The 22,432-nt window shown below is 57.6% G+C and overlaps 2 protein-coding genes across 2 annotated transcripts; one reads left to right on the top strand and one right to left on the bottom strand.

The window, feature by feature from the left end:
- Window positions 1-727: 727 nt before the first annotated feature.
- Lgi4 (leucine rich repeat LGI family member 4) lies at window positions 728-8,957 on the top strand. Its single transcript, XM_042668093.1, has 9 exons — window positions 728-900; window positions 1,264-1,335; window positions 1,883-1,954; window positions 2,452-2,523; window positions 2,640-2,711; window positions 2,821-2,990; window positions 4,916-5,080; window positions 5,175-5,680; window positions 8,643-8,957. Exons 1-9 carry the CDS (start codon window positions 728-730, stop codon window positions 8,955-8,957), a joined length of 1,617 nt encoding a protein of 538 aa, XP_042524027.1.
- A 1,422-nt stretch (window positions 8,958-10,379) lies between these two features.
- Window positions 10,380-15,918, bottom strand: Fxyd3 (FXYD domain containing ion transport regulator 3). The gene is made up of 8 exons (XM_042668084.1): window positions 15,859-15,918; window positions 14,217-14,338; window positions 12,605-12,637; window positions 12,482-12,505; window positions 11,737-11,811; window positions 11,379-11,415; window positions 10,909-10,946; window positions 10,380-10,481 (listed from the first exon to the last, which is right to left on the bottom strand). The coding sequence occupies exons 2-8, from the start codon at window positions 14,254-14,256 to the stop codon at window positions 10,462-10,464; spliced, it is 267 nt and encodes an 88-aa protein (XP_042524018.1). The 5' UTR covers window positions 14,257-14,338; window positions 15,859-15,918; the 3' UTR covers window positions 10,380-10,461.
- Between the last annotated feature and the right edge of the window lie 6,514 nt (window positions 15,919-22,432).

Raw genomic sequence — 22,432 nt, 5'->3', positions numbered from 1 at the left:
GGCAGTGGCCCTGCCCAGTGTGGCCACCAGAGGGCACAGTTGGACCTGGGCTGGCCCTTCTATCCCCTGTGACAGCGCCCACCACACCCTCCAAGAGAAGGGGCCCTGGCTGGGCGTGGCCAGTGTCCCCCACCCCCATCTCCCATCTGTACAGCCACCTGATCCCCGCCCTGGGGACCACCGCCTGGATGGACCGATGGGAGCATCTGGGATGAGGGTTAGCTGGGAGCGGTCTGATGACCCCCCCTACCTCCCCCCAGAGAACATGGATCCCTTCCCCAGGTCCCCAGGCTGTGCTTCTGAGAGCCTCTGACCCCCCTCCCCCTCCCCTCCCCTGCCCCTCCCCCTCCTCATCCTCTAACTCTCCCTGGCTGAACTCATCTGAGGCCATCAGGGAACAGGGGCGCGGGCGGCAGGGAGGCTGGCGATGCAGAGGGACACACGGACACACACACCCAAAGAGCTTGAGCCCCAGACAGACGGACAGACACACCGAGGCCTCGAGATCCACACTGGAGATTCAAGTCAGGAAGCGAAAAGAGACCCCATAGCAAGTCAGACGGCCAAGATCTCATCGCAGGGCCGCGGGGCAGGCCGAGAGCAAGGCGCTCGCCCCCTCCGGGCTGCGGGGCGCCCGGCTGGCATCATGTAGTGTGTGCAGGGGGGAGCCGGCCGGGTGGAGGCTGCGGGGGGCTTTAGTGGGGGGCTGGAGGGGAAGGGCAGGGGGATGGGCGGGGCGAGGCTGCTGCTGCTGCTGCTGCTGGCTGGGGCATGGGTAGGGGTGGCCTGGAGACCCCCAAAAGGGAAATGCCCCCCTCGCTGCTCCTGCTCCAAAGACAGCGCCCTGTGTGAGGGTTCCCCAGAGCTGCCCGAGAGCTTCACCCCAACACTTCTGTCACTGTGAGTGTGTGGTCCTCGTGGGGCTGGGGGAGTGAGGGGGAATGGGATGCTGGGACCCCCCCAAGGGTGGAGGCAGAAAGTAGGGGGGGGCAGGATCCCTCTCCCCAGCAGGAACTTGGAGAGCAAAGGATCTTGGGATGTTCGGGAGAGAGCTAAGAGGGTTAGGAAGGCAGTACTGGGGAGATGTGGGGGGCTCAGGGAGTGAGCAGTCAGGGGGTGCAGGGTGAGTACTGTTGGGGTCCTTGAAAACTACAAGGGCAAGTAGGGGGGAGAAGCACGGAGCTCCCCGGCGGGGCTTGGTCGGGTTTGGGATAGAACCTTGAGATGGCTTTCTCCTGACGCCTCCCCCCACCGTGTCTCCAGCTCACTTGTGAGACTGGGGGTGCCCCAGCTGAAGGCCGGAAGCTTCCTCAAGATGCCAACTCTGCACCTGCTGTGAGTGAGGCCTGGGCCCTGGGCTGCAGGAATTCCTGCACATGTGTGTGCATGTGTGCATACACGAGGGTGTTAGTCCCATGGAGTGTGTACATGCGTATGTGTCCATGTACACCCACCAAAAGCCATGTGGGGGCCCATGGGCTGAGAGTGAAGACCAAAGTTCCAGAGTCAGAAGGGGATCTGAACCCTGTGCTAGTAGCTTACACCTGTCATCCCAGCTACTCAGGAGGCTGAGATCTGAGGATCATGGGTCAGAGCCAGCCAGGGGTAAAAAAAAATCTGTGTGAGACTATTTCCAATGAAATAACAAAAAGCCAGATGTGGAGCTGTGGCTCAAGTGGTAGAGCACCAGCCTTGAGCACCCTTGGGGGGTGGGGGCGGGGCAACAAACAATGCTCAGGCTCTGAGTTCAAACCCCAGCACTGGCAAAAGAAGGAAGAAGGGAGGGAAGGAGGGAGGGAGGAAGAGAGGGAAGGAAGGAAGGAAGGAAGGAAGAGAGGGAAGGAAGGAAAGAAGGAAAATTTCCATCTTGCTCCTTTCTCAGACTCTTCACATCCAACTCCTTCTCTGTGATTGAAGACGATGCATTTGCCGGCCTGTCCTATTTGCAGTACCTGTGAGTCAGGGCCGGGGCGGGGCACAGGTGGGCTTGGGAGGAGATGCCTGGCGCACCTGCAGCAACCAGAGTAGCAGCAGGAGCTGATGATGGCGATAAAAATGGAGGAACTGAGTCAGATCCCAGCGGCTCACACCCATCATCCTAGCTACTCAGGAGGCTGAGATCTGAGGATCGGGGTTCAAAAGCCAGCCCGGGGAGAAAAGTCCAGGACACTTTTCTCACCAGTGAACCAGCAGAAAACCAGAAGTGGAGGTGTGGCTCAAGTGGTAGAACACCAGCCTTGAGCCACAAAGCCGAGAGACAGCACCACCCAGGCTCTGAGTTCAAGTCCCAATACCCCCTCCTACACACACACACACACACACACACACACACACACACAGAGGTTTTTCAGGTTTCTCTGCCATCACTGAAGTGAGGGGCCCAAAGGTAACACTTCCCATGGTCCCCCAATTCTGGGGCACCCCCTCACTCTGCCTCCCCCCCCCCTCCAGCTTCATTGAGGACAACGAGATCGGCTCCATCTCCAAGAATGCTCTCAGAGGTCTTCGCTCGCTCACTCACCTGTGGGTGCCCCCCCTCGCCCTCCCTGACCACACCCTGTACCGCTCCCCCTCCCCCCCATGCCCCTGTCCCCCAAGACAGCTGATGGAGTTCCCTTCTCTTCCTCTCCTTCCCCAAGGAGCCTGGCCAACAACCGCCTGGAGGCCCTACCTAGATTTCTCTTCCGAGGCCTGGACACCCTGACCCACGTGTGAGGATGGGGAGGTGGGGGGCCCTCCCCGCTCACTCCCATCCACCGCTCCCACCCAGGTGGGGCAGCTGGGTCCCAGCCCCTTTCCCTCCGTGGCTTTTGGTCCCAGGGATCTGCGGGGAAACCCTTTCCAGTGTGACTGCCGAGTGCTGTGGATCCTGCAGTGGATGGCCACGGTGAATGCCAGCGTGGGCACCGGGGCCTGCGCCGGCCCCGCTGCCCTGGCCCGCACGCAGCTCCAGCATCTGGAGCCAGCCAGCTTCAAGTGCCGGTCTGTAGGTAAGAGTGTACAGCCTAAGCCAGGCACGGTGCCTCACGCCTGTAATCCCAGCCACTCAGGAGGCCGAGATCTGAGGATCCTGGTTTAAAGCCAGCTCCAGCAAGAAAGTCAGTGAGACTCTTATCTCCAATCAACCAGAAACTGGAAGTGGCATTGTGGCTCAAGTGGTAGAGCACTCATCTTGAGCAAAAGAAGCTCAGGGACAGTGCCCAGGCCCTAAGTTCAAGCCCCACTACTGACCACAAAAACAAAAGGAGTTCACAGCCTTCTCCCACCCCCAGGGCTAAGAGGGACAGCAAGGGCTCTCCTCCCCTCCCACCGCTCCCAGGAGAAGGCTAGGGGTGTAGGGGGCGCTGGCAGCCAGACGGAGGGACTGACCTCACTTCTGGTCCTGTTTTAGGCCTGTGAGATCTTGAACACATAGCATCATATTCCCAGCCTCAGTTTCCTTATCTGCAAAATAAGAACATGAAGGCAAAGCCGGGTGCCGGTGGCTCACACCTGTCATCCTAGCTACTCAGGAGGCTGAGATCTGAGGATCACGGTTCAAAGCCAACCCAGGCAGGAAAGTCCATGAGACTAAACTAGAAAACCGGAAGTGGCACTGTGGCTCAAGCAGTAGAGCACTAGCCTTGAGCTGAAGAGCTGAGGGACAGCGCCCAGGCCCAGAGTTCAAGCCCCATGACCGACCTCCCCCCCCAAAAAAAGCGAAGGGTCAGTTCCGAGGCCCTGAGTTGGAGTCCCAGCACTCACACACACACACACATACACACACACACCTTAGCTGTGACATGTTTCTGGGGACAGGACTCAAAGCACAAGGAGGTTTATCTCCAGGGTCACCCTTGTTTCGTTTTTCTTCTGGGGCTGGGGCTGAAAGCCAGAGCCCCGCCCACCCAGGCAGGCGCTTTGCTGCCCAGCCACACCCCAGGCCTGCCTGGGAAACTGTATTCAGAGACTGCACAGGCCTTCAGTGACACCACCCTCCTCCCCGGCCCCAGAAGTGAGGGGAACACTGTGGTGCTGACCTCATGGGACAAACAGTTCTGGGGATTAGGCAGGTGGGTGCTAAGTGAGACATGACGCCAAGAAGAATGCTCTAAAGAGGGGCTGGAAAAGTGGCTCAGTGGTAGAGCGCTTGCCTTGCATACATGAAGCCCTGGGTTCGATTCCTCAGTACCACATAAGCAGAAAAAGCCCGAAGTGGTGCTGTGGCTCAAGTGCCTAGGCCTAGAGTTCAGGCTCCACAATTGGCAAAAAAGAAAAAAAAGAATGCTCTAAAGACAGTGTCGTGGCTCACGCCTGTCATCCTAGCTCCTCAGGAGGCTGAGATCTGAGGATCACAGTTTGAAGCCATCAGCTTGAAGCCAGCCGGGGCAGGAAAAGTCCATAAGACTCTTATCTCTAGTGAACCAACAGAAGTGGTATTATGGCTCTAGTGGTCAAGTGCCAGCCAGACTCAGTGCCTAGACCCTGAGTTCAAACCCCAGGCCGGCACAAAATGAAGAACATGCTATGCTTTGTGATCAGAACATGGAGTGGAGAGATACTTTGGGACGGTGTCTTGCCTTTTGCTGTTGTTGTTGTTGTTGGTGGTGGTGGTGGTGGTGGTGATGGTGGTGGTGGTGGTGGTGGTCATGGGTCTTGGGCCTGGGCGCTGTCCCTCAGTTCTTCAGCTCAAGGCGAGCTCTCTATCACTGGAGCGACAGCGCCACTTCCCATATTCTGGTGGTTCATTGGAGATCAGAGTCTCATGGACTTACCTGGGCTGGCCTCCAACCTCATTCCTCCCATCTCAGCCTCCTGAGTAGCTAGGACGATTGTCTGTGAGTCCCCCCCCCTCCATGCCCGGACAGCCCTTTGGGGGGGGGAACCTCCCAGGCCTGCCCACCTCTCTCCTGTCCCCCCCACCCCCACCCCTTAGAGCTGTCCTGGTTCCAGAGGATCGAGGACCCCGCGCTGAGCGTGGAGCCCTTCTCCTACCAGGGCGCGGCCCACGTGGTCCTGGCGCAGCCCTTCGCGGGCCGCTGCCTCATCCTGGTTTGGGATTACGGCCTCCAGCGCTTCAGGCCTGAGGAAGAGCTGTCGGGTGAGGCCTGCCCCCTCCCCTGCCCCCCGTCCTGCCCCCCTCCTGCCCCCCCAGCCGCCCCCCGGTGACCGTGCGCCCCGCACCCCGCCCGCAGCGCCGTCCGTGGTGTCCTGCAAGCCGCTGGTGCTGGGCCCGCGCCTGTTCGTGCTGTGCGCCCGGCTGTGGGGGGGCTCGCAGCTGTGGGGGCGCGCGGGCCCCGAGCTGCGCCTGGCCCCGCTGCAGGCGCTGGGCCCCGGGCGGCTGCTGCGGCCCAACGACGCGGAGCTGCTGTGGCTGGACGGGCAGCCGTGCTTCGTGGTGGCCGACGCGTCCAAGGCGGGCACCACCACGCTGCTGTGCCGCCAGGGCGCCGGCTTCTACCCGCGCCAGAGCCTGCACGCCTGGCGCCGCGACACCGACGCCGAGGTGCTGCGCCTGGACGGCCGGCCGCACCTGCTGCTGGCCTCCGCCTCGCAGCGGCCCGTCCTCTTCCAGTGGCGCGGCGGCCGCTTCGAGCGCCGCACCGACATCCCCGAGGCCGAGGGCGTCTACGCCGCGCGCCACTTCCACGCCGCCGGCGAGGTGTTCCTGTGCCTCACGCGCTTCATCGGGGACTCCATGGTAAGGGGGGTGGGGGGACTGCCGGCTGGGGGAGGGGCGATCGTGGCCCCCCAGCAATCCCACCCACCCCAGCAATCCTACCCCCCCCAGCAATCCTACACCCCCCCCAGCAATCCCACACCCCCCCAGCAATCCCACACCCCCCCAGCAATCCTACACCCCCCCAGCAATCCCACACACCCCCAGCAATCCCACACCCCCCCAGCAATCCCACACCCCCCCAGCAATCCCACACACCCCCAGCAATCCTACACCCCCCCAGCAATCCTACACCCCCCAGCAATCCTACACCCCCCCAGCAATCCTACACCCCCCCCAGCAATCCCACCCCCCCCCAGCAATCCCACACCCCCCAGCAATCCTACACCCCCCAGCAATCCTACACCCCCCCAGCAATCCCCCCCCAGCAATCCTACACCCCCCAGCAATCCTACACCCCCCCCAGCAATCCTACACCCACCCAGCAATCCTACACCCCCCCCAGCAATCCCACCCCCCCCCAGCAATCCTACACCCCCCCCAGCAATCCTACACCCCCCAGCAATCCTACACCCCCCAGCAATCCTACACCCCCCCAGCAATCCTACACCCCCCAGCAATCCTACACCCCCCCCAGCAATCCTACACCCACCCCAGCAATCCTACACCCCCCAGCAATCCTACACCCCCCAGCAATCCTACACCCCCCCAGCAATCCCACACCCCCCCCAGCAATCCCACACCCCCCCAGCAATCCCACACCCCCCCAGCAATCCTACACCCCCCCAGCAATCCCACACCCCCCCAGCAATCCCACACCCCCCCAGCAATCCTACACACCCACCCCAGCAATCCCACACCCCCCCAGCAATCCCACACCCCCCCAGCAATCCCACACCCCCCCCAGCAATCCTACACCCACCCCAGCAATCCCACACCCCCCCAGCAATCCTACACCCCCCAGCAATCCTACACCCCCCCCCAGCAATCCCACACCCCCCCAGCAATCCTAACCCCCGCAGCAATCCTAACCCCCCCAGCAATCCCACACCCCCCCAGCAATCCTACACACACCCCCAGCAATCCCACACCCCCCAGCAATCCTACACCCCCCCCAGCAATCCCACACCCCCCAGCAATCCTACACCCCCCCAGCAATCCCACACCCCCCCAGCAATCCTACACCCACCCCAGCAATCCTATACCCCCCAGCAATTCTACACCCCCCAGCAATCCTACACACCCCCAGCAATCCTACACCCCCCAGCAATTCTACACCCACCCCCAGCAATCCTACACCCCCCCAGCAATCCTACACCCCCCAGCAATCCTACACCCCCCCCAGCAATCCCACACCCCCCAGCAATCCTACACCCCCCCAGCAATCCTACACCCCCCCAGCAATCCTACACCCCCCAGCAATCCTACACCCCCCCAGCAATCCTAACCCCCGCAGCAATCCTAACCCCCCCCAGCAATCCCATACCCCCCCAGCAATCCTACACACACCTCCAGCAATCCCACACCCCCCAGCAATCCTACACCCCCCCCAGCAATCCCACACCCCCCAGCAATCCTACACCCCCCCCCAGCAATCCCACACCCCCCCAGCAATCCTACACCTACCCCAGCAATCCTACACCCCCCAGCAATTCTACACCCCCCCAGCAATCCTACACACCCCCAGCAATCCTACACCCCCCAGCAATTCTACACCCCCCAGCAATCCTACACCCCCCCAGCAATCCTACACCCACCCCCAGCAATCCTACACCCCCCCAGCAATCCTACACCCACCCAGCAATCCTACACCCCCCAGCAATCCCACACCCCCCCAGCAATCCCACAGCCCCCAGCAATCCTACACCCCCCCAGCAATCCCATACCCCCCCAGCAATCCTACACCCCCCAGCAATTCTACACCCCCCAGCAATCCTACACCCCCCCCAGCAATCCCACACCCCCCCAGCAATCCCACACCCCCAGCAATCCTACACCCCCCCCGCAATCCTACACCCCCCCCAGCAATCCCACACCCCCCCAGCAATCCTACACCCCCCCAGCAATCCCACACACCCCCAGCAATCCTACACCCCCCCCCAGCAATCCCCCCCCCAGCAATCCTACACCCCCCCCAGCAATCCTACACCCACCTCCAGCAATCCTACACCCCCCAAGCAATCCTACACCTACCCCAGCAATCCTACACCCCCCAGCAATCCCACACCCCCCAAGCAATCCTACATCCCCCCCCAAACAAACTTCTGACCTGGCCTGGGGGAGCCCCAGGGGCTGCTTTATTTTTTATTCTTCCGGTGCCAAGGCTAGGATTTGAACTCAGGGCCTGGGCTCTGTCCCTTAGCTCTTTTGCCCTGCCCCTTTGAGCTACTGCAGCTCCACCCGCTGGGTTTTCCAGATGGTTCACTGGAGATCAGAGTCTCATGGCCTTTCCTGCCCCAGCTGGCCTCAAACCACCATCCTCAGATCTCAGCCTCCCTGAGTGGCTGGCAGGCATGAGCCACCAGTGCCACCAGGCTTCGGGTGTTACCTTTGGACTCTGAGTCCACCTCCACCACTGTGACCCATCAAAGCTGGTGGGCCCTAAAAGATTACCCCCAGGATTATATTCTTTTTTATTTATTTATTTTTGTCAGTCATGGGGCTTGAACGCTGGGCCTGGGCGCTGTCCCTCAGCTCTTCAGCTCAAGGCGAGTGCTCTGCCACTTGAGCCACAGCGCCACTTCTGGTTTTCTGAGTGGTTGATTGGAGACAAGAGTCTCACAGTCTTTCCTGCCCGGGCTGGCTTTGAACCACCATCCTCAGATCTCAGCCTCCTGAGTAGCTGGGGTGACAGGCAGGAGCCATCAAGCGTCTGGGCTGGATGGTGACTTTTATAAAGCTAAGGATGCTCTGGGAATGTGGGGGGCTCCTATCTGGCTCCCCAGATGCCCCCGGCTGAGCCAGCTGCACTGCCCACCCACAGGTCATGCGCTGGGACGGCTCCATGTTCCGCCCCCTGCAGCTCCTGCCGTCCCGAGGCGCCCACGTCTTCCAGCCCCTGCTCATCGCCAGGGACCAGCTGGCCATCCTGGGCAGTGACTTTGCCTTCAGCCAAGTCTTCCGCCTTGAGCCCGAGCAGGGGCTCCTGGAGCCGCTGCAGGAGCTGGGCCCCCCAACTTTGCTCTCCCCCAGGGCCTTTGCCCACGTCACCTTAGCGGGCAAACACTTCCTCTTTGCCGCCTGCTTCAAGGGCCCCACGCAAATCTACCAGCACCACGAGCTGGACCTCAGCGCTTGAGCTAGCAGTGCCCTGTGCCCACCCAACCTGCACAGTGCTGGAGGATGGGGGCTGGCAGGCTGCGTCTGGGGGCGTGGCCTGGCAGGCCAGAACCAATCATCAACCATAGATCCAGCCTCAGCCAGGTGGAGGATTTGCCCCGCTGGGGAAAATGGAGAATTGCTGCCTGCTGCAACTTTGAAGCTGGGCAGATGTCCCCCTCTGCCTGCCCCCCGCCCCCCGGGCTGACTAAAAGAGGGGGGCAGATCCCCCTACCACGAAGATGACTTGAGGGGGAGCTTTACTTAGAGTCACAATACAGTGGGGATGGGGGAATCTGAGGGGTGCTCATGCAAATGTCTGAAAGCACCCAACTCAACTTTACCCTGTGAAAGAACCCAAGGAATGCTAGGCGCCGGCTGGTGGCTGGCGGCTGGCGGCTTGTCATCCTAGCTACTCAGGAGGCTGAGATCTGGAGGATCGCGGTTCGAAGCCAGCCCAGGGCAAGAGAACGCCATGAAGACTCTTCTCTCCAATGAACCAAAACAAGCCAGAAGACATGGAGCTGTGGCTCAAAGGGGCAGAGCAGATAATGCTAAGGGACAACGGCCCTCAAGCCTTGAGTTCAAGTCCTGGTCCTGGCACCCATTAAAACACAAACCACCACAACAGAAAGAATACGGTCCTTGCCTCTGAACTCATTCTGGCCAATGGCTTTCGGGCTGGCCTTTGTGACGTCACTGTTGCTGGGCAGTGCTGCTGTACATCCAGGGGTTCACACCCAGTGGGAAGAGGGAGATGGAGCCTTGGGTACTCTCTCCCGAATACGGAGGAGGGGACAAGACAAGTCATATGGATTTGACAAATGTGCTGGCACCCGCCCCCTTGCCCATGGTTGTGGGGTCCTGGAAGGGACCCTGGGGGCAGGGGGGGGGTGTCTCGTGAACGGTTTTCTGGTTTCTGGGTGAATGGTTCATTGGACATAGACTCTCACAGATGTTCCTGCCTGGGCTGGCTTTGAACCTCGACCCTCTACGATCTCAGCCTTCTGAATAGCAAGGATGACAGGCGTGAGCCACCTGCGCCTGGCTCCGAGTTTTCTTTTTCTGAAATCTTGTCTGTCTGTCTCCAGGGCCTAGTAGGGAATTCTTTTGGGGGTGAAATGTTTGGAAAAGATTTAGGGGAGGGGATGAGAACATTTGGGAAGTCTTCCTTGAGTATTGGGAGCTTTGAGGTCCCCTGGGGTTCTCATATCCCCTAGGGCCACCCTCAAGGGGTGCAGTGGGGAATAGTTCTTCACCTCCTGGTCCCCAGCCTCACCCCCCACCCCCGCCCTGTGCACCCACACAGAGTCGCCAGACCTCCTGGGTGGCAATCAAGATTACATTTTATTCAAAACTAAACAGACAGCTCCTTCCTAGGAGAGCTGAGGGGAGAGGGGGACATGCCAGCCTGGGTGGGGGACTTCTGCGCAAGGCCAGGACCTGGGACAGAGGCCCTCCAGGCCGTTTTCGGTGAGCCGTCCTCAGCAGCTGTGGGCAGAGCCTGGGAGAGGTGAGGGAGGATGTGTGGAGTTCTACCTCCCCAGGGCACCACCGGCAGGTACACGTATGCAAATGAACGTGCCCCGTATGCAAATGAACGCATGCTATGTAGGGGAACTGCCACACATGCAAATGCCAGCACACACAGGCAAACGCTGCAACCCATATGCAAATGAGCTCACGGTATACTCCTCCCCACGCACACATCCAGGCCAGTGCTGCACCCCCTGTGCAAATGGGCACACACACGCAAACTGATGGGCACATACCCGCACGCACACGCAAGTGTGCTTCCTCCCATGCCAATGCAAGCGCAGGCACACAAATGCTCAAGCACACAGGCAAATACATGCACACATGCAAATGAGTGCCATGCACACCGACCCCTCACTTCCAGCTCCCCTCCCCACCAAGCTGTGTTGTCTTACCTGGAGTGATGAGGGGCGGGGCGTCTCCTGTGCCAGGACTGGGGAAATCAAAGAGGTTCAAATCCATCTCCTCTCCCATCTGGCTGTCCATCTGTCCTCTCCCTGTCCTAGCTGGTTCAAGGCTAGGCAATTCTCAGTCCATCCACACAATGGCTACTTTTCCCTTGTGGATTTACCCAGAGCTGGGATGGGACCATTTCTGAGTTTGGAGACTCTGGGATTTTTTTTTTTTTCTTTTCTCTACCACTTGAGTCCCAGCTCTATTTCCAGCATTGTGCTGGCTCACTGGAGATGAGTCCCAGAGACTTTCCTGACCAGTCTGGCTTTGAACTAAGATCCTCAGGTCTCAGCCTCCTGGGCAGCTAGGATGTCAGGTGGGAGCCATGGGTGCCTTGCTGGCTTCCCTGTCATCCAGGATTTGGGGGAAGTGTGATTTTTCCCAACGTTTTCATACCCAGAATCCACCTTACCTGGGCTTCTGTCTGAATTTGCATTTGCATTTTCCACCTGTTGGGGGAAGGAAGGGTGGTCAGGAGAGCAGACTCCTCCCCATCTGTCATGCAACTCTCCTGCTCCCAGATCTGTGTGTTAGTTGTTATTTCTATGGGTTGTGGGGCTTGAACTCTAGGCCTGGGCACTGTCCCTCAGCTCAGCAGCTCAAGCCACAGCCCTGCTTCCAGTTTTCTGGTGGTTCCTTGGAGATAAGAGTCTCACAGACTTTCCTGCTTGGGCTCTCTGAACCATGATCCTCAGATCTCAGCCTCCTGAGTAGCTGGGATGACAGGTGTGAGCCACCAGTGCCTGACTGGAGCTAGGGCTGGTACTCACTCAGGAGGATGATGATGCCCAGGGCGCACAGGACCCCCGCACAAATAAGCCCGCCGACTCGAAGACTGTGCCAGTCTAGGGAAAAAAAATGGCAGAAGGACACTTCAAGGTCAACCCAGTCTCCACCAACCCAAATTCTCAGGGCCTCCTGGGAGTCGTAGCAATGAGAGAGCAGGTAAGGCAAGTGTTCACAGGCAGGTTTACACCCCCAAACAAACAAAAGTATGTCTTGTCGAGTCAGGCAGAGATAAGCAATCAGCTTGAGGGCAAAAGGTAGAGAAGGAGGCTTCTAGAACGGACCCTTTGAGACCTTCTGATTTGTCAGGAATGATTTGCCAGAGGCCAGCAAAGGAATCCTGTGTGGATTTGGGAGAAAGCAGTTGGAGCAGAAGAACTAGCAGATACAAAGGCCCTGAGGTCAGTGGCCCTGGGCTGGGCCACAGGAGGCCATAGTGGCTAGAACAAGGGTGAGAGGTTCTGGGAGGGGGGAGGGGATGGCAGGACCCCAGGGGATGATCAGTGGAACTTGGTGGGGGAGGGGCAGAAGCCAGTCAAGGCAGGTTCTTCCCAGCCCCAGGAAGCTTTCTTAAGTCTACCATCTACTTATCCAGTCTTCTTCAAGGCCTGATGACCACCTCTAGAACAAGTCCCGGGGTCCCAGCCCAGCCCACCCCGCCTGCAGCCCTTGAAATAATGTGGGTTTGTAGGAGGCAAAGTGGGGGGATGGAGGGACACAAATTCTCACCATAGTAGAAGGGGCTGTTTTTATCTGCAAGGAAAAAAAAAAAAAAAGACCCATGAATCCAGTCGTGGGCGGGGGAAGCCTCCAAGGGAAAGTTCCAGAGAAAGAAAAAACATTCAAACTCACCTTCAGGATCATTAGCATCCAGGGCAGGCAAACCTGGGGAGGGGGGACAAGCAGGAAGGAGGAGAAATGATAATGGTGGCCGCAGCAGAGCCCATAGGCCCTGAGCATCCACGGAGGGCCTCCTTGAAGGAGGGGAGAGGAGAGGAGGACAGATCCTACCTCAAGGGAACAGAGCAGCTGCCACAGTGCCAGCCATCACGCCCCCCAGCCCCACACCTGTGAGTCACCGCAGATTTTTGCTACCTGAAATAGGTAGTAAATTTGTTCCATTTGTTTCTAGACCCAAGGCCAATCCAGGCCTCCTAACAGAGACCAGGGGGAGAGACAGATGGTTCCCATTCTTAGGGAATCTGTTTCCCTCCCCACCCTCACACCACCCCGCCATTGCTAGCTGGGCCCCTCCAAAATGAGTCACTTTCCTGACCTTCAATCCCCTTTCACGCAAGACGTGACTTTGTTTACCCCAGCCTCCTCAGTGGAATTATATTAAAAACACAAAACAAGGGGCTGGGAAGGTGGTCAGTGGTAGAATGCTTGCCTTGCATGCATGAGGCCCTGGGTTTGATTCCTCAGCACCACATAAACAGAAAAAGCCAGAAGTGGCGCTGTGGCTCAAACGGTAGAGCACTAACCTTGAGCTGAAGAGCTGAGGGACAACGCCCAGGCCCAGAGTTCAGGCCCCACAATTGAATCCCAAAAATAAATAAATAAAATATATATGTAGCCAGGCACTGGTGGCTCACGCCTGTAACCCTAGCTACTCAGGAGGCTGAGATCTGAAGATCATAATTCAAAGCCAGCCCCGGCAGGAAAGTCTATGAGACTCTTATCTCCAATCAACCATCTGAAAACTGGAAGTGGCGCTGTGGCTCAAGTGGTAGAGCGCTAGCCTTGAGCTGAAGAGCTGAGGGACAGCGCCCAGGCCCAGAGTTCAAGGCCCACAACTGACTAAATAAATAAATAATATATATATATATATGTATGTACACACACACACCTACATATACACAGACATGTAAATTCTGTCAAGCCCGTGCTGGGGCACAGGCCTGTAATCCCAGCTATTCAGGAGACTGAGATGTGAAGATTAAGGTTCAAAGCCAGCCCCTCAATGTGTGTGGGGGGGGAGCCTCCAAAAGTTCTATGAGATTCTTTTTGTTTTGTTTTGTTTTTTTGGGGTCCGGTCATGGGGCCTGAACTCTGGGCCTGGGCGCTGTCCCTCAGCTCTTCAGCTCAAGGCTAGCACTCTACCACTTGAGCCACAGCGCCACTTCTGGCTTTTTTGTTTCTGCTTATGTGGTGCTGAGGAATCGAACCCAGGGCCTCAGGCATGCAAGGCAAGCGCTCGACCACTGAGCCACCTTCCCAGCCCCAGTTCTGTGAGATTCTTATCTCTAGTGAACCAGTCAAAAGCCAGAGGTGGCACTGTGGTTCATGTAGTAGAGCACCAGCCTTGAATGAAAAGATGTCAGGCAGGAGGGGGAGGAGGCCCTTGGTACATACAAGGTAGAGCCAGACGGGGGCAAACCTGCATGGCCTCAGAAAATGAAGACACCTCCTTTCACCTCTGGAGGGAGGGGGTGGCTCAGTGCAGCGTGTGGGGGTCACTCACCTGCCAGGATGATGAGCATGCTCAGGGCCGCCTCCCGCATGGCGGAATACAGATCTAAAGGAACCCAGAAAATGGGCCCTCGCTTTAGCAGAGCCGGCAGCCTGGGGCCTGGTTTCCCTGGGCTGAGAGATAAAGAGGAACCCCAACTTTTAGTGTGTGTGTGTGTGGTGGGGTGTTGGTAAGTGATCAGGATTAGCAGGGCCTCGGGGTGTTTTTGTTGGGGGGGGAGGGGAAGGAGGCAGGCCCAGATTCTGGGGTGTGTGTATGTGTCTCCCACAGACAGTTTGGAGCCTGCCTGGCTTGGCCCCACTCCTGGATGGGGTCTAGTGGGCACCCCAGGCCGCGGTGCAGGGGGGAGGGGGGCCAGCTGGCTGGAGGCTGGAGGCTGGAGGCTGGGGAGAGGCCTGGCTGCGATCCCAGGTGCATCTTCCCTCTCATCTACCCACCACCACCTCCCCCCTCCCCCAGTGCCAGCCTGAACCCCCTTCTGCCCCATCCAGGCCCCCCAGCTCCACCTGGCTGGTCCCCTCCGCTTCTCCCAGCCGGGCCTGGCACTGCGTCTGCTCAGCTGCCACCAGGGCCCCATGAGAAGCCAGGTTCTGGGCCCAGCCCACGCCATTCCCCACTGCTCCCCACCATCCAGCCCCCAGGACCCCCAGGCTCCCCTTCCACCTGCCAGGGCCAGCACATACTCGGGGGTGCCCTGTGTGCTCCCCATGGACGCCTCAATCTCCCTCTGCCTGTTCATCCTTGCGTGTGTGTGTGTGTGTGTGTGTGTGTGTGTGTGCGTGCACGCATGTGCGTGCGTGCAGTCATGCGCCCATACTGGGGTTTGAACCCAGGGCCTGGGCACTGTCCCTGAGCTTCTTTTCTGCTCAAGGCTGGTGCTCTACCACATGAGCCACGGTTCCACATCCGACTTTCTGCTGCTTAGAGACCAGAGTCTCCCGGCCTCCCTGGTGCCCCTCGGGCATGGCCGCTGGCCTCGGCTCTCAGCTCCCGAGCGCCTGGGACGGCAGGCGTGTGCAGCCGCACCAGGCCTGCTGCCAGCCGTGCTTGGAAGATCCGAGACCCCATTCCCACAGCCACACCCCAGAGCTCGAGACTCAGAGGTGGGGGTGCCAATGCACCCCCAAATCTCTAATCCACACTATCCATCGCAGAGCCCCCAGGCAGCACCCCATTTCCTAGCAGTCTCCAGCACCCATCTTCCCACTCCTAGACCCCCAAGTTCACTTCTCACCCAACAAGACACCCCAAAACACCCTAAAATACCGCTTAGCTACCAACCAGACACCCCCAAACACCAGAAAATACCACTCAGATACCAACCAGATACCCCCAAACACCCTAAAATACCCTTCAAATACCCCCATCATCCAGACAGCACCCCCAAATCCAGACACCTCCGGTCATTCTCACATCACCCGCACCCCACTCAGGGCTCACCCCTAATGTCTGTCCTGGGCCCCCCCAACACGGTGGGACCTTCTCCAGTCTCCAGCCTGGAGAAGTCCGGAACCTTGAAGGTTAGAACATTCTAGAATCTTGAACCAAAGGCCTTCTGTGTGGCCAGGTTGGTGGGGCGCAGGGAGAGGGAACGTGGGGGGAAGCCGAGGGGGGCTGGCGGGGAAGGGCTCACCTGTGGGGCTCACCGGGCTGCACCGCTGGTTCTCCAGAGACTGAGTCACCCCAGGCCCTAAGCCAGACTATCCACAGCCGCGCCCTGAGCAAACCAGCAAACCCGGGCAGGTAGAGGACAGGTCCGGGGCTCAGGCCTCCCCCACCCCATTCCTGTCTTAAAGAGACAGCTCCGAGCCAGGGCTGGAGGCCCACGCCTGCTACCCTAGCTCCTCAGGAGGCTGAGATCTAGAGGATGGTGGTTCAAAGCCAGCCCAGACAGGAAAGTCCAAGAGACTCTTCTCTCCAATGCAGCAGCAAAGAGCCAGAAGTGAAGTTCTGGCTCAAAGGATAGAGCACCAGCCTTGAGCACATAAGCGCCTAGGCCCTGAGTTCAAGCTCCAGGAGCACCCCCCCTTCCCCCAGCCACAGGCGCAGCCTTGGAGAGACAGAGGGAGACGAGGAAGAATTGCCACTTGGGCCAGGCGCCAGTGGCTCACGCCTGTAATCCTAGCTACTCAGGAGGCTGAGATCTGAGGATCCGGTTCAAAGCCAGCCCTGGCAGGAAAGTCCGTGAGACTCTGATCTCCAATAAACCACTCAGAAAACCGGAAGTGGCGCTGTGGCTCAAGTGGTAGAGCGCTCGCCTTGAGCTGAAGAGCTGAGGGACAGCGCCCAGGCCCAGAGTTCAAGCCCCACGACCGACCAAAAAAAAAAAAAAAAGAATTGCCACTTGACTCCCTAGAAAGGGGACTGGCTTCTTCCGAGGTCCTGGGCCCCAAAGGACCCTGAGAAGTGATAGACTGTGGAGCTCAAAGACACCTTGTAAAGAGCTGGCCTCCAGGACTTCCTCTGTGTTGTTTTTTCTTTCTTTGTGTTGGTCCTGGGGCTTGAACTTAGGGCCTGGGTGCAGTCCCTGAGTTGTTTTTTTTTGTTTTTTGATTTTCACTCAAGGCTGATGCTCTACTACTTGAGCCACAGCTCCACTTCTGGCTTTTTACTGGTTCACTGGAGATCAGAGTCTCATGGACTTTCCTGTCTGGGTTGGCTTTGAACCATGATCCTCTAAATCTCAGTCTCCTGAGTGGCTGGCATGGCAGAGTGGGCTGGTGCCTGCAGCTAGCTGACATGCTTTTAAAGCCAGTAGGAGATGCTGATCAGATCCGGGATGTGAGATCTAGGATCTCTAAAACCACAGCCCCCACCCTTGGCTCACACTTGTCATCCCCGCTACTCAGGGAGGCTGAGATCTAGAGGATCACATTTCGAGTCCAACCCCAGTCAAGAAAAGTCCATGAGACTCTTCTCTTCAATGGACCACCAAAAAGCCAGAAGTGAAGTTATGGCTCAAATGGTAGAGCACCAGCTTTGAGCAAAAAATGCTGAGGGACAGCGCCTAGGCCTTGAGTTCAAGCCCCAGGACTGGCATACACCTAGGGCTTGTTCCCCAGCCCCTGCCCCGCTCCCTGTGGGGCCCTGCTCACGGCATTCCTTCCTGCTGGGGTCTGTGCTCATGTCCCTGCTGGGGGTGCTCCCCCCAATTCCGCCCTTCTTAGACAGAGGGACTTTTGTCCCCGGGGCTGGATGGAGAACAAGGCAGCATTGAATGGCTGGCAAGAATTGGGGTCACGGGGAGGGACAGGGGCAGGAAAGGGGCAGCTCCAGGCTGGCCACCAGCTGGACTCCAGACGACCCCCCAAAAGCATGGTGGGGGCAGAAAGGCAGCCAGGGGCAGCCGGGCGGGGGTGCTGGAGGAGGGGACTGGAGGGGGGGTGAAGACTCTGCCTGCCAGGGATGTGGGAGCAAAGGACCCCCACTTTTGCACGAGGGAGGAGGGGGGAGCAGGCACAGCTGCCCCCCCATTTACACTGAGTTCTATTTTGTAAGCTCCCTCAGGCAATTTCTCAACCCCATCCCTAGACAAGGACTGCACCTGTAGTTGCTCTCTTTAAGAGCGGGCAGATCCTTCTCCAAGGAGATCAAAACACAGGAAGGAAAAACCCTGGGAAGGGTGGGGAAAAAAGGAGGAAGGACCAAGTCAGCTTCAAAGGGGTCTTTGTGCCTGGTCAGACAGCTCCAGCTTGAATGTCCCTGGGAGAAGCACACACCACCCCCCTCTGTCCCCCCCCCCCCCAAAAAAAACCCCACAACACTGGGGGTCTCGGGAGTAGTGGTGCATTGTCCCCCTCTGCTGGAGCAATATGGAAGTGCAGCACAGTCTCTCGCTTAACATTGAGAAGAAAGCCTTTCTTCCTGGCTGCTGAGGCTCATGCTCTACTATTTGAACCACAGCTCCACGTCTGGCTTTTTGCTGGTAGATTGGAGATGAGAGTCTTACGGACTTTCCTGCTCTTGTTGATTCTCAGTTCTCAGCCTCCTGAGTAGCTAGGATGACAAGCGTGAGCCACTGGCGCCCAGCTTGAAAAACATTCTTCACAATGGATTCATCTCAAGTGTGATAACTCCTTGGTCAGGCACCTTCCTTAAGCCAGGCATGGTTTAGGGCGACACAGTTGGGCCACAAATGAAGAGAAAAGGTTCTCATAACCCCACTGATTTTTTTCTTTTTGTGACCTCCCTTCCCAAGCAAACAAGGCTCCTTTCCTGGGCCTCAGTTTCCCCAGGTGTACAAAGGAGCAATAATAGCAAGTAGCTGGCAATTCACCTGGTGGCTCACACCTGTCAGCCTCGCTATTTGGGAGGCTGAAATCTGAGGATCTCAGTTTGAGGTCAGCCCAAGCAGGAAACACTGAGACTCTTAACTCCAATGAACTATCGAAAAGCTGGAAGGAGAGCTGTGACTCAAGTGGTAGAGCGCCAACCTTGATTGAGCTAAAGCTCGGGTCAGCGCCCAGACCCTGAGTTCAATCCTGGGACCAACAAGCACACAACAACAACAATAATAATAATCCGGTGATTGCCAGGCAGGGCGGGCTTTCAGATTCAGTGGGGAGCACTATGTGGGTGATTAACTGGGAATCTGCTCCCCTTACAGGAAGGGGGTGAAATGGAAGGGGCGGAGTTGGGTGTTTTCTAACACAAGTAACAAAGGAACTCTTGTAAGTTAGCCAGGCCTTCCGGCAACCAGCACAGATCCACCCCTGAAATAAACGTCCCTGGTCTCACAGGAGAAGTTAACCACAGCAGATACATTCTTTGGAGATAGTTGTAATAAGAAAAACGGATGGGGGGGGCTGGGAAGGTGGCTCAGTGGTAGAGTGCTTGCCTTGAATGCATGAGGCCCTGGGTTTGATTCCTCAGCACCACAAAAGCAGAAAAAACCAGAAGTGGGGATGACGCTCGAGTGGTAGAGCACTCGACTTGAGCTGAAGCGCTGAGGGACAGCGCCCAGGCCCAGAGTTCAGGCCCCACAACCAGCCAAAAAAAAAAGAAAAACTGATGGGGTATATGAGGAGATGGACCCCCCACTTTACCCTCTCTCCCCGCTTAGCAGCTGTGAGCGCTGGTCGGCCAGCATGAAGTCATCAATTGATGGCTCTTGAAAATGGGGTCAGCTGGGCGCTGGTGGCTCACACCTGTCATCCCAGCTACTCAGGAGGCTGAGATCTGAGGATCGTGGTTCCAAGCCAGCCAGGGCAGGAAAGTCTGTGAGACCCTTCTCTCCGATCAGCCACCAGGAAACGGGAAGTAGCGCTGTGGCTCAAGTGGTAGAGCACTAGCCTTGAGCTGAAGAGCTCAGGGACAGTGGCTAGGCCCAGAGTTCAAGCTCCACACCACACACACACACACACACAGGGGCAAGATGGGAAATACAGACATTTCAGGATGAAGTTGGGGGAGGCTGGATAAGGAAGGAATGAATGAGGGCCCTGATTTGAGCAAAGCAGGGCTCCAAGTGTCCCTAGCAATGAGAGATCTGGATTGCTTGGGGTTTTTTTTTGGGGGGGTGGGTCCAACTGAGGGCCTTGCACTTGCTAGGCAGATACTCTACTACCTGAGCCATGCTTCCAGCCCCCCTCCCTTTGTTTTTGCATTGGTTATGTTGGAGGTAAGATCTCGCTTTATGGCTGAAGGTCAGCTTGAAGCACGATTCTCCTACTTGTGTCTCTGGGGCTAGCAGACACATGCCATTGTACCCACATACCATGCTTCCCACGAGCTGGGATATCAGGCCTGCACTGCCATGTCTAGTCAGTAATTGAGTTGGAGTCTTAGGGGAAAAAAAAAAAACAAAACTTTTTTTTTGCCCTAGTGACCTCAAACTATAATCCTCCAATCTCTGCCTCCAAGCTAAGTACAATTTCAGGGCAATAAGGGGTTCCAATCAGCTGGGAAGGATGGGCATCTTAGCTTGCCAAGGGCTGGGGGGGTCCTTCGTGGGAGCTGGCACGGGAGGAGGTAGGTGCAAGTCTCTGCTGTACCCCAGGCAGACTCTGTGTAAGGGCGGAGCTGGCTACCGGCCAGCCGGGCATCTAGCATACCACGGCTGATGCCGTGCAGGAGTGTCAGAGGTAAGTCTGGGCAGAGGACATGTGCTAATCGTGCCAGGGCCACTGGCGAGGAGCCCAGAGCTATTCATCAAAGTGAACGGAGCTGGCCCATCCAAGACCTGCCCCGGCAGGCTCAGTGTCTGAGGCTCCAGTCTCTCTTTCTCTGGTCAGTTGTGGGGCTTGAACTCATGACCTGGGCCCCTGTTCCTGAGCTCTCTCGCTCCAGGCGAGTGCTCTACCACTTTGAGCCACAGCACCACTTCCCGTTTTCTGCTGGTTCATTGGAGATAAAAGTCTCAGGGACTTTCCTGCCCGGGCTGGCTTCAAACCACCATCCTCAGATCTCAGCCACCTGAGCACTAGCCTTGAGCAAAAGAACTCAGGGACCGTGCCCCAGGACCCGCACACATACAAAACAACAACAACAAAAGTTGGAAAAACTGCTTAGTGCTCTTGACCAAGTCTGTTTGGCAGCAGGACCAGGACAGGGGACATAGACATTAGTCCCTTGGGCATCAGACAGCACCCATTGCCACAGCAAATGTGACCCCAGCCTCTGCCAGGCGGTCTCCCTGGGGGCTGAGCCAGGATCAGGCAGTTGGAGAATGACGCTATCACAGCCAGTGATGGCTGAAGACAGCCAATCAGAGGCTCAGAGGCACAGTGAGTGGCTGTGGGTGAGACCTGGGGCTCTTCCTGTCTGGAGGAGGAGCCAGCCTTGGGGAGCATCTCAGAGGGATGGGGGGGTGGGGACCCATAGAAATGAAGGCCTGACTGAGCTAGCCAAGACACCCACTCTTAGCACATTAATTATGTAAGGCGGCTGATGCGGTTTTCTGTAAGCAGCAAACAGAAGGATGCTAGGAGGGCAGGGCCCAGGGGAGGAATCAGGCCTGGGGCAGCTCAGTGTCTTCAGGGATGCTCAGGAAGGCCACGCCCCTGGCCCTGCTGAGGAAGCCACGCCCCTGTCAAGACTGGGGGTTTAAGCCACGCCCCTGGCTCTGCTGGGGAAGTCAGGCCTCTGGCCAGGCTGGGGAGGCCAGGGGAGGCTCTGACAATACAGGAGAGGCCAGGTCCCTGGCCTTGGGGGAAAAGCCATGCCCCTGACAATACTGGGGAGGCCACGCCCCTGGTCTTGCTGGGGAGATAATCCCTAACTCTCCAGGGGGGTAGCCATGACCCTGGACTGCCCCAGGATGGACTGTGTTCCTTCAGAGAAAGGACTGAGGTGGAGGCTGGAGGCCTGGCCTGGCCAGGGGTCCTGGGAGCTCCATACCCATCCATCTGGCTGAGGCTTAGTGGGGCCTGGGGGTGAAGAGTTGAGTGAGCAGGGAGGGAGGAGACATGGTTAGGAGCTTCCCTAATGAGCAACCTTAGCCCAAGTACCCAGAGCCTCTGAAGAGCTCATCTCTGTCCCCCATTCACAGCAAACAGGGAAACTGAGGCACTGCTTGGCAGAAGCTAAGTCTGGGAGCGTCAAAGGCAAGAGGCTGTGGAACACTGACTGTGGAGTCCTGGGCCACACTGTGAGAAATGCACAAGTCCTGGGGCAGCCATGATGGGAGGAAGCTCAAGTCACTCACCAAGATGAGTCGGGAGTCCCAGGGGCCCCAGCATGCAAGACTTCCAGCCCACAGGTCAGATTCTTCCCTCCCCTGCACTTTCCCCCAGCTGGTCACGTGGGGCAGGCATACAAGCCCTGTCCAACTTAAGTCTTAAGTCATAGACTCCATTAAGCTCTAATAAAATGGCTGTTATTTTACACTGCTGGAATCCAGGGCGGTTTGTTTGGTCGCCATAGGGCAAAAGAATGGCTCATTTAGTTAAGTGCGTTATTAAAACAGCATTGCTTTTTTTCTAATGCAGGAATTACAATCCATCTCCCTGCCCACTCTGCTATTTGAACATAACTCCACGATTATTCCCGCATATAAAATGAATGGTTTTCACACTCCTGGTTAATCACAGTGGTTGTTCCTATTTACAATGTAATTACCAAGGAAAGAGAAACTGCACATTTCTCTCCCAAGGCTCCGAGGTGAGAATGGCAGGCACTGGATAAACACCCGCAGAGCACTCACTTCCCAGCGGCAGGTACAAAGCCAGCACAGACACCAGCCCCTGTGTGCACCGGATACAGCCACG

The sequence above is a fragment of the Dipodomys spectabilis genome, unplaced genomic scaffold, assembly GCF_019054845.1.
Source record: "Dipodomys spectabilis isolate Male_0828 unplaced genomic scaffold, ASM1905484v1 ptg000422l, whole genome shotgun sequence".
Lineage (NCBI taxonomy): Eukaryota > Metazoa > Chordata > Mammalia > Rodentia > Heteromyidae > Dipodomys > Dipodomys spectabilis.
The sequence above is the reverse complement of the archived record's forward strand: the minus strand, read 5'-3'. Positions and strand labels throughout refer to the sequence as shown.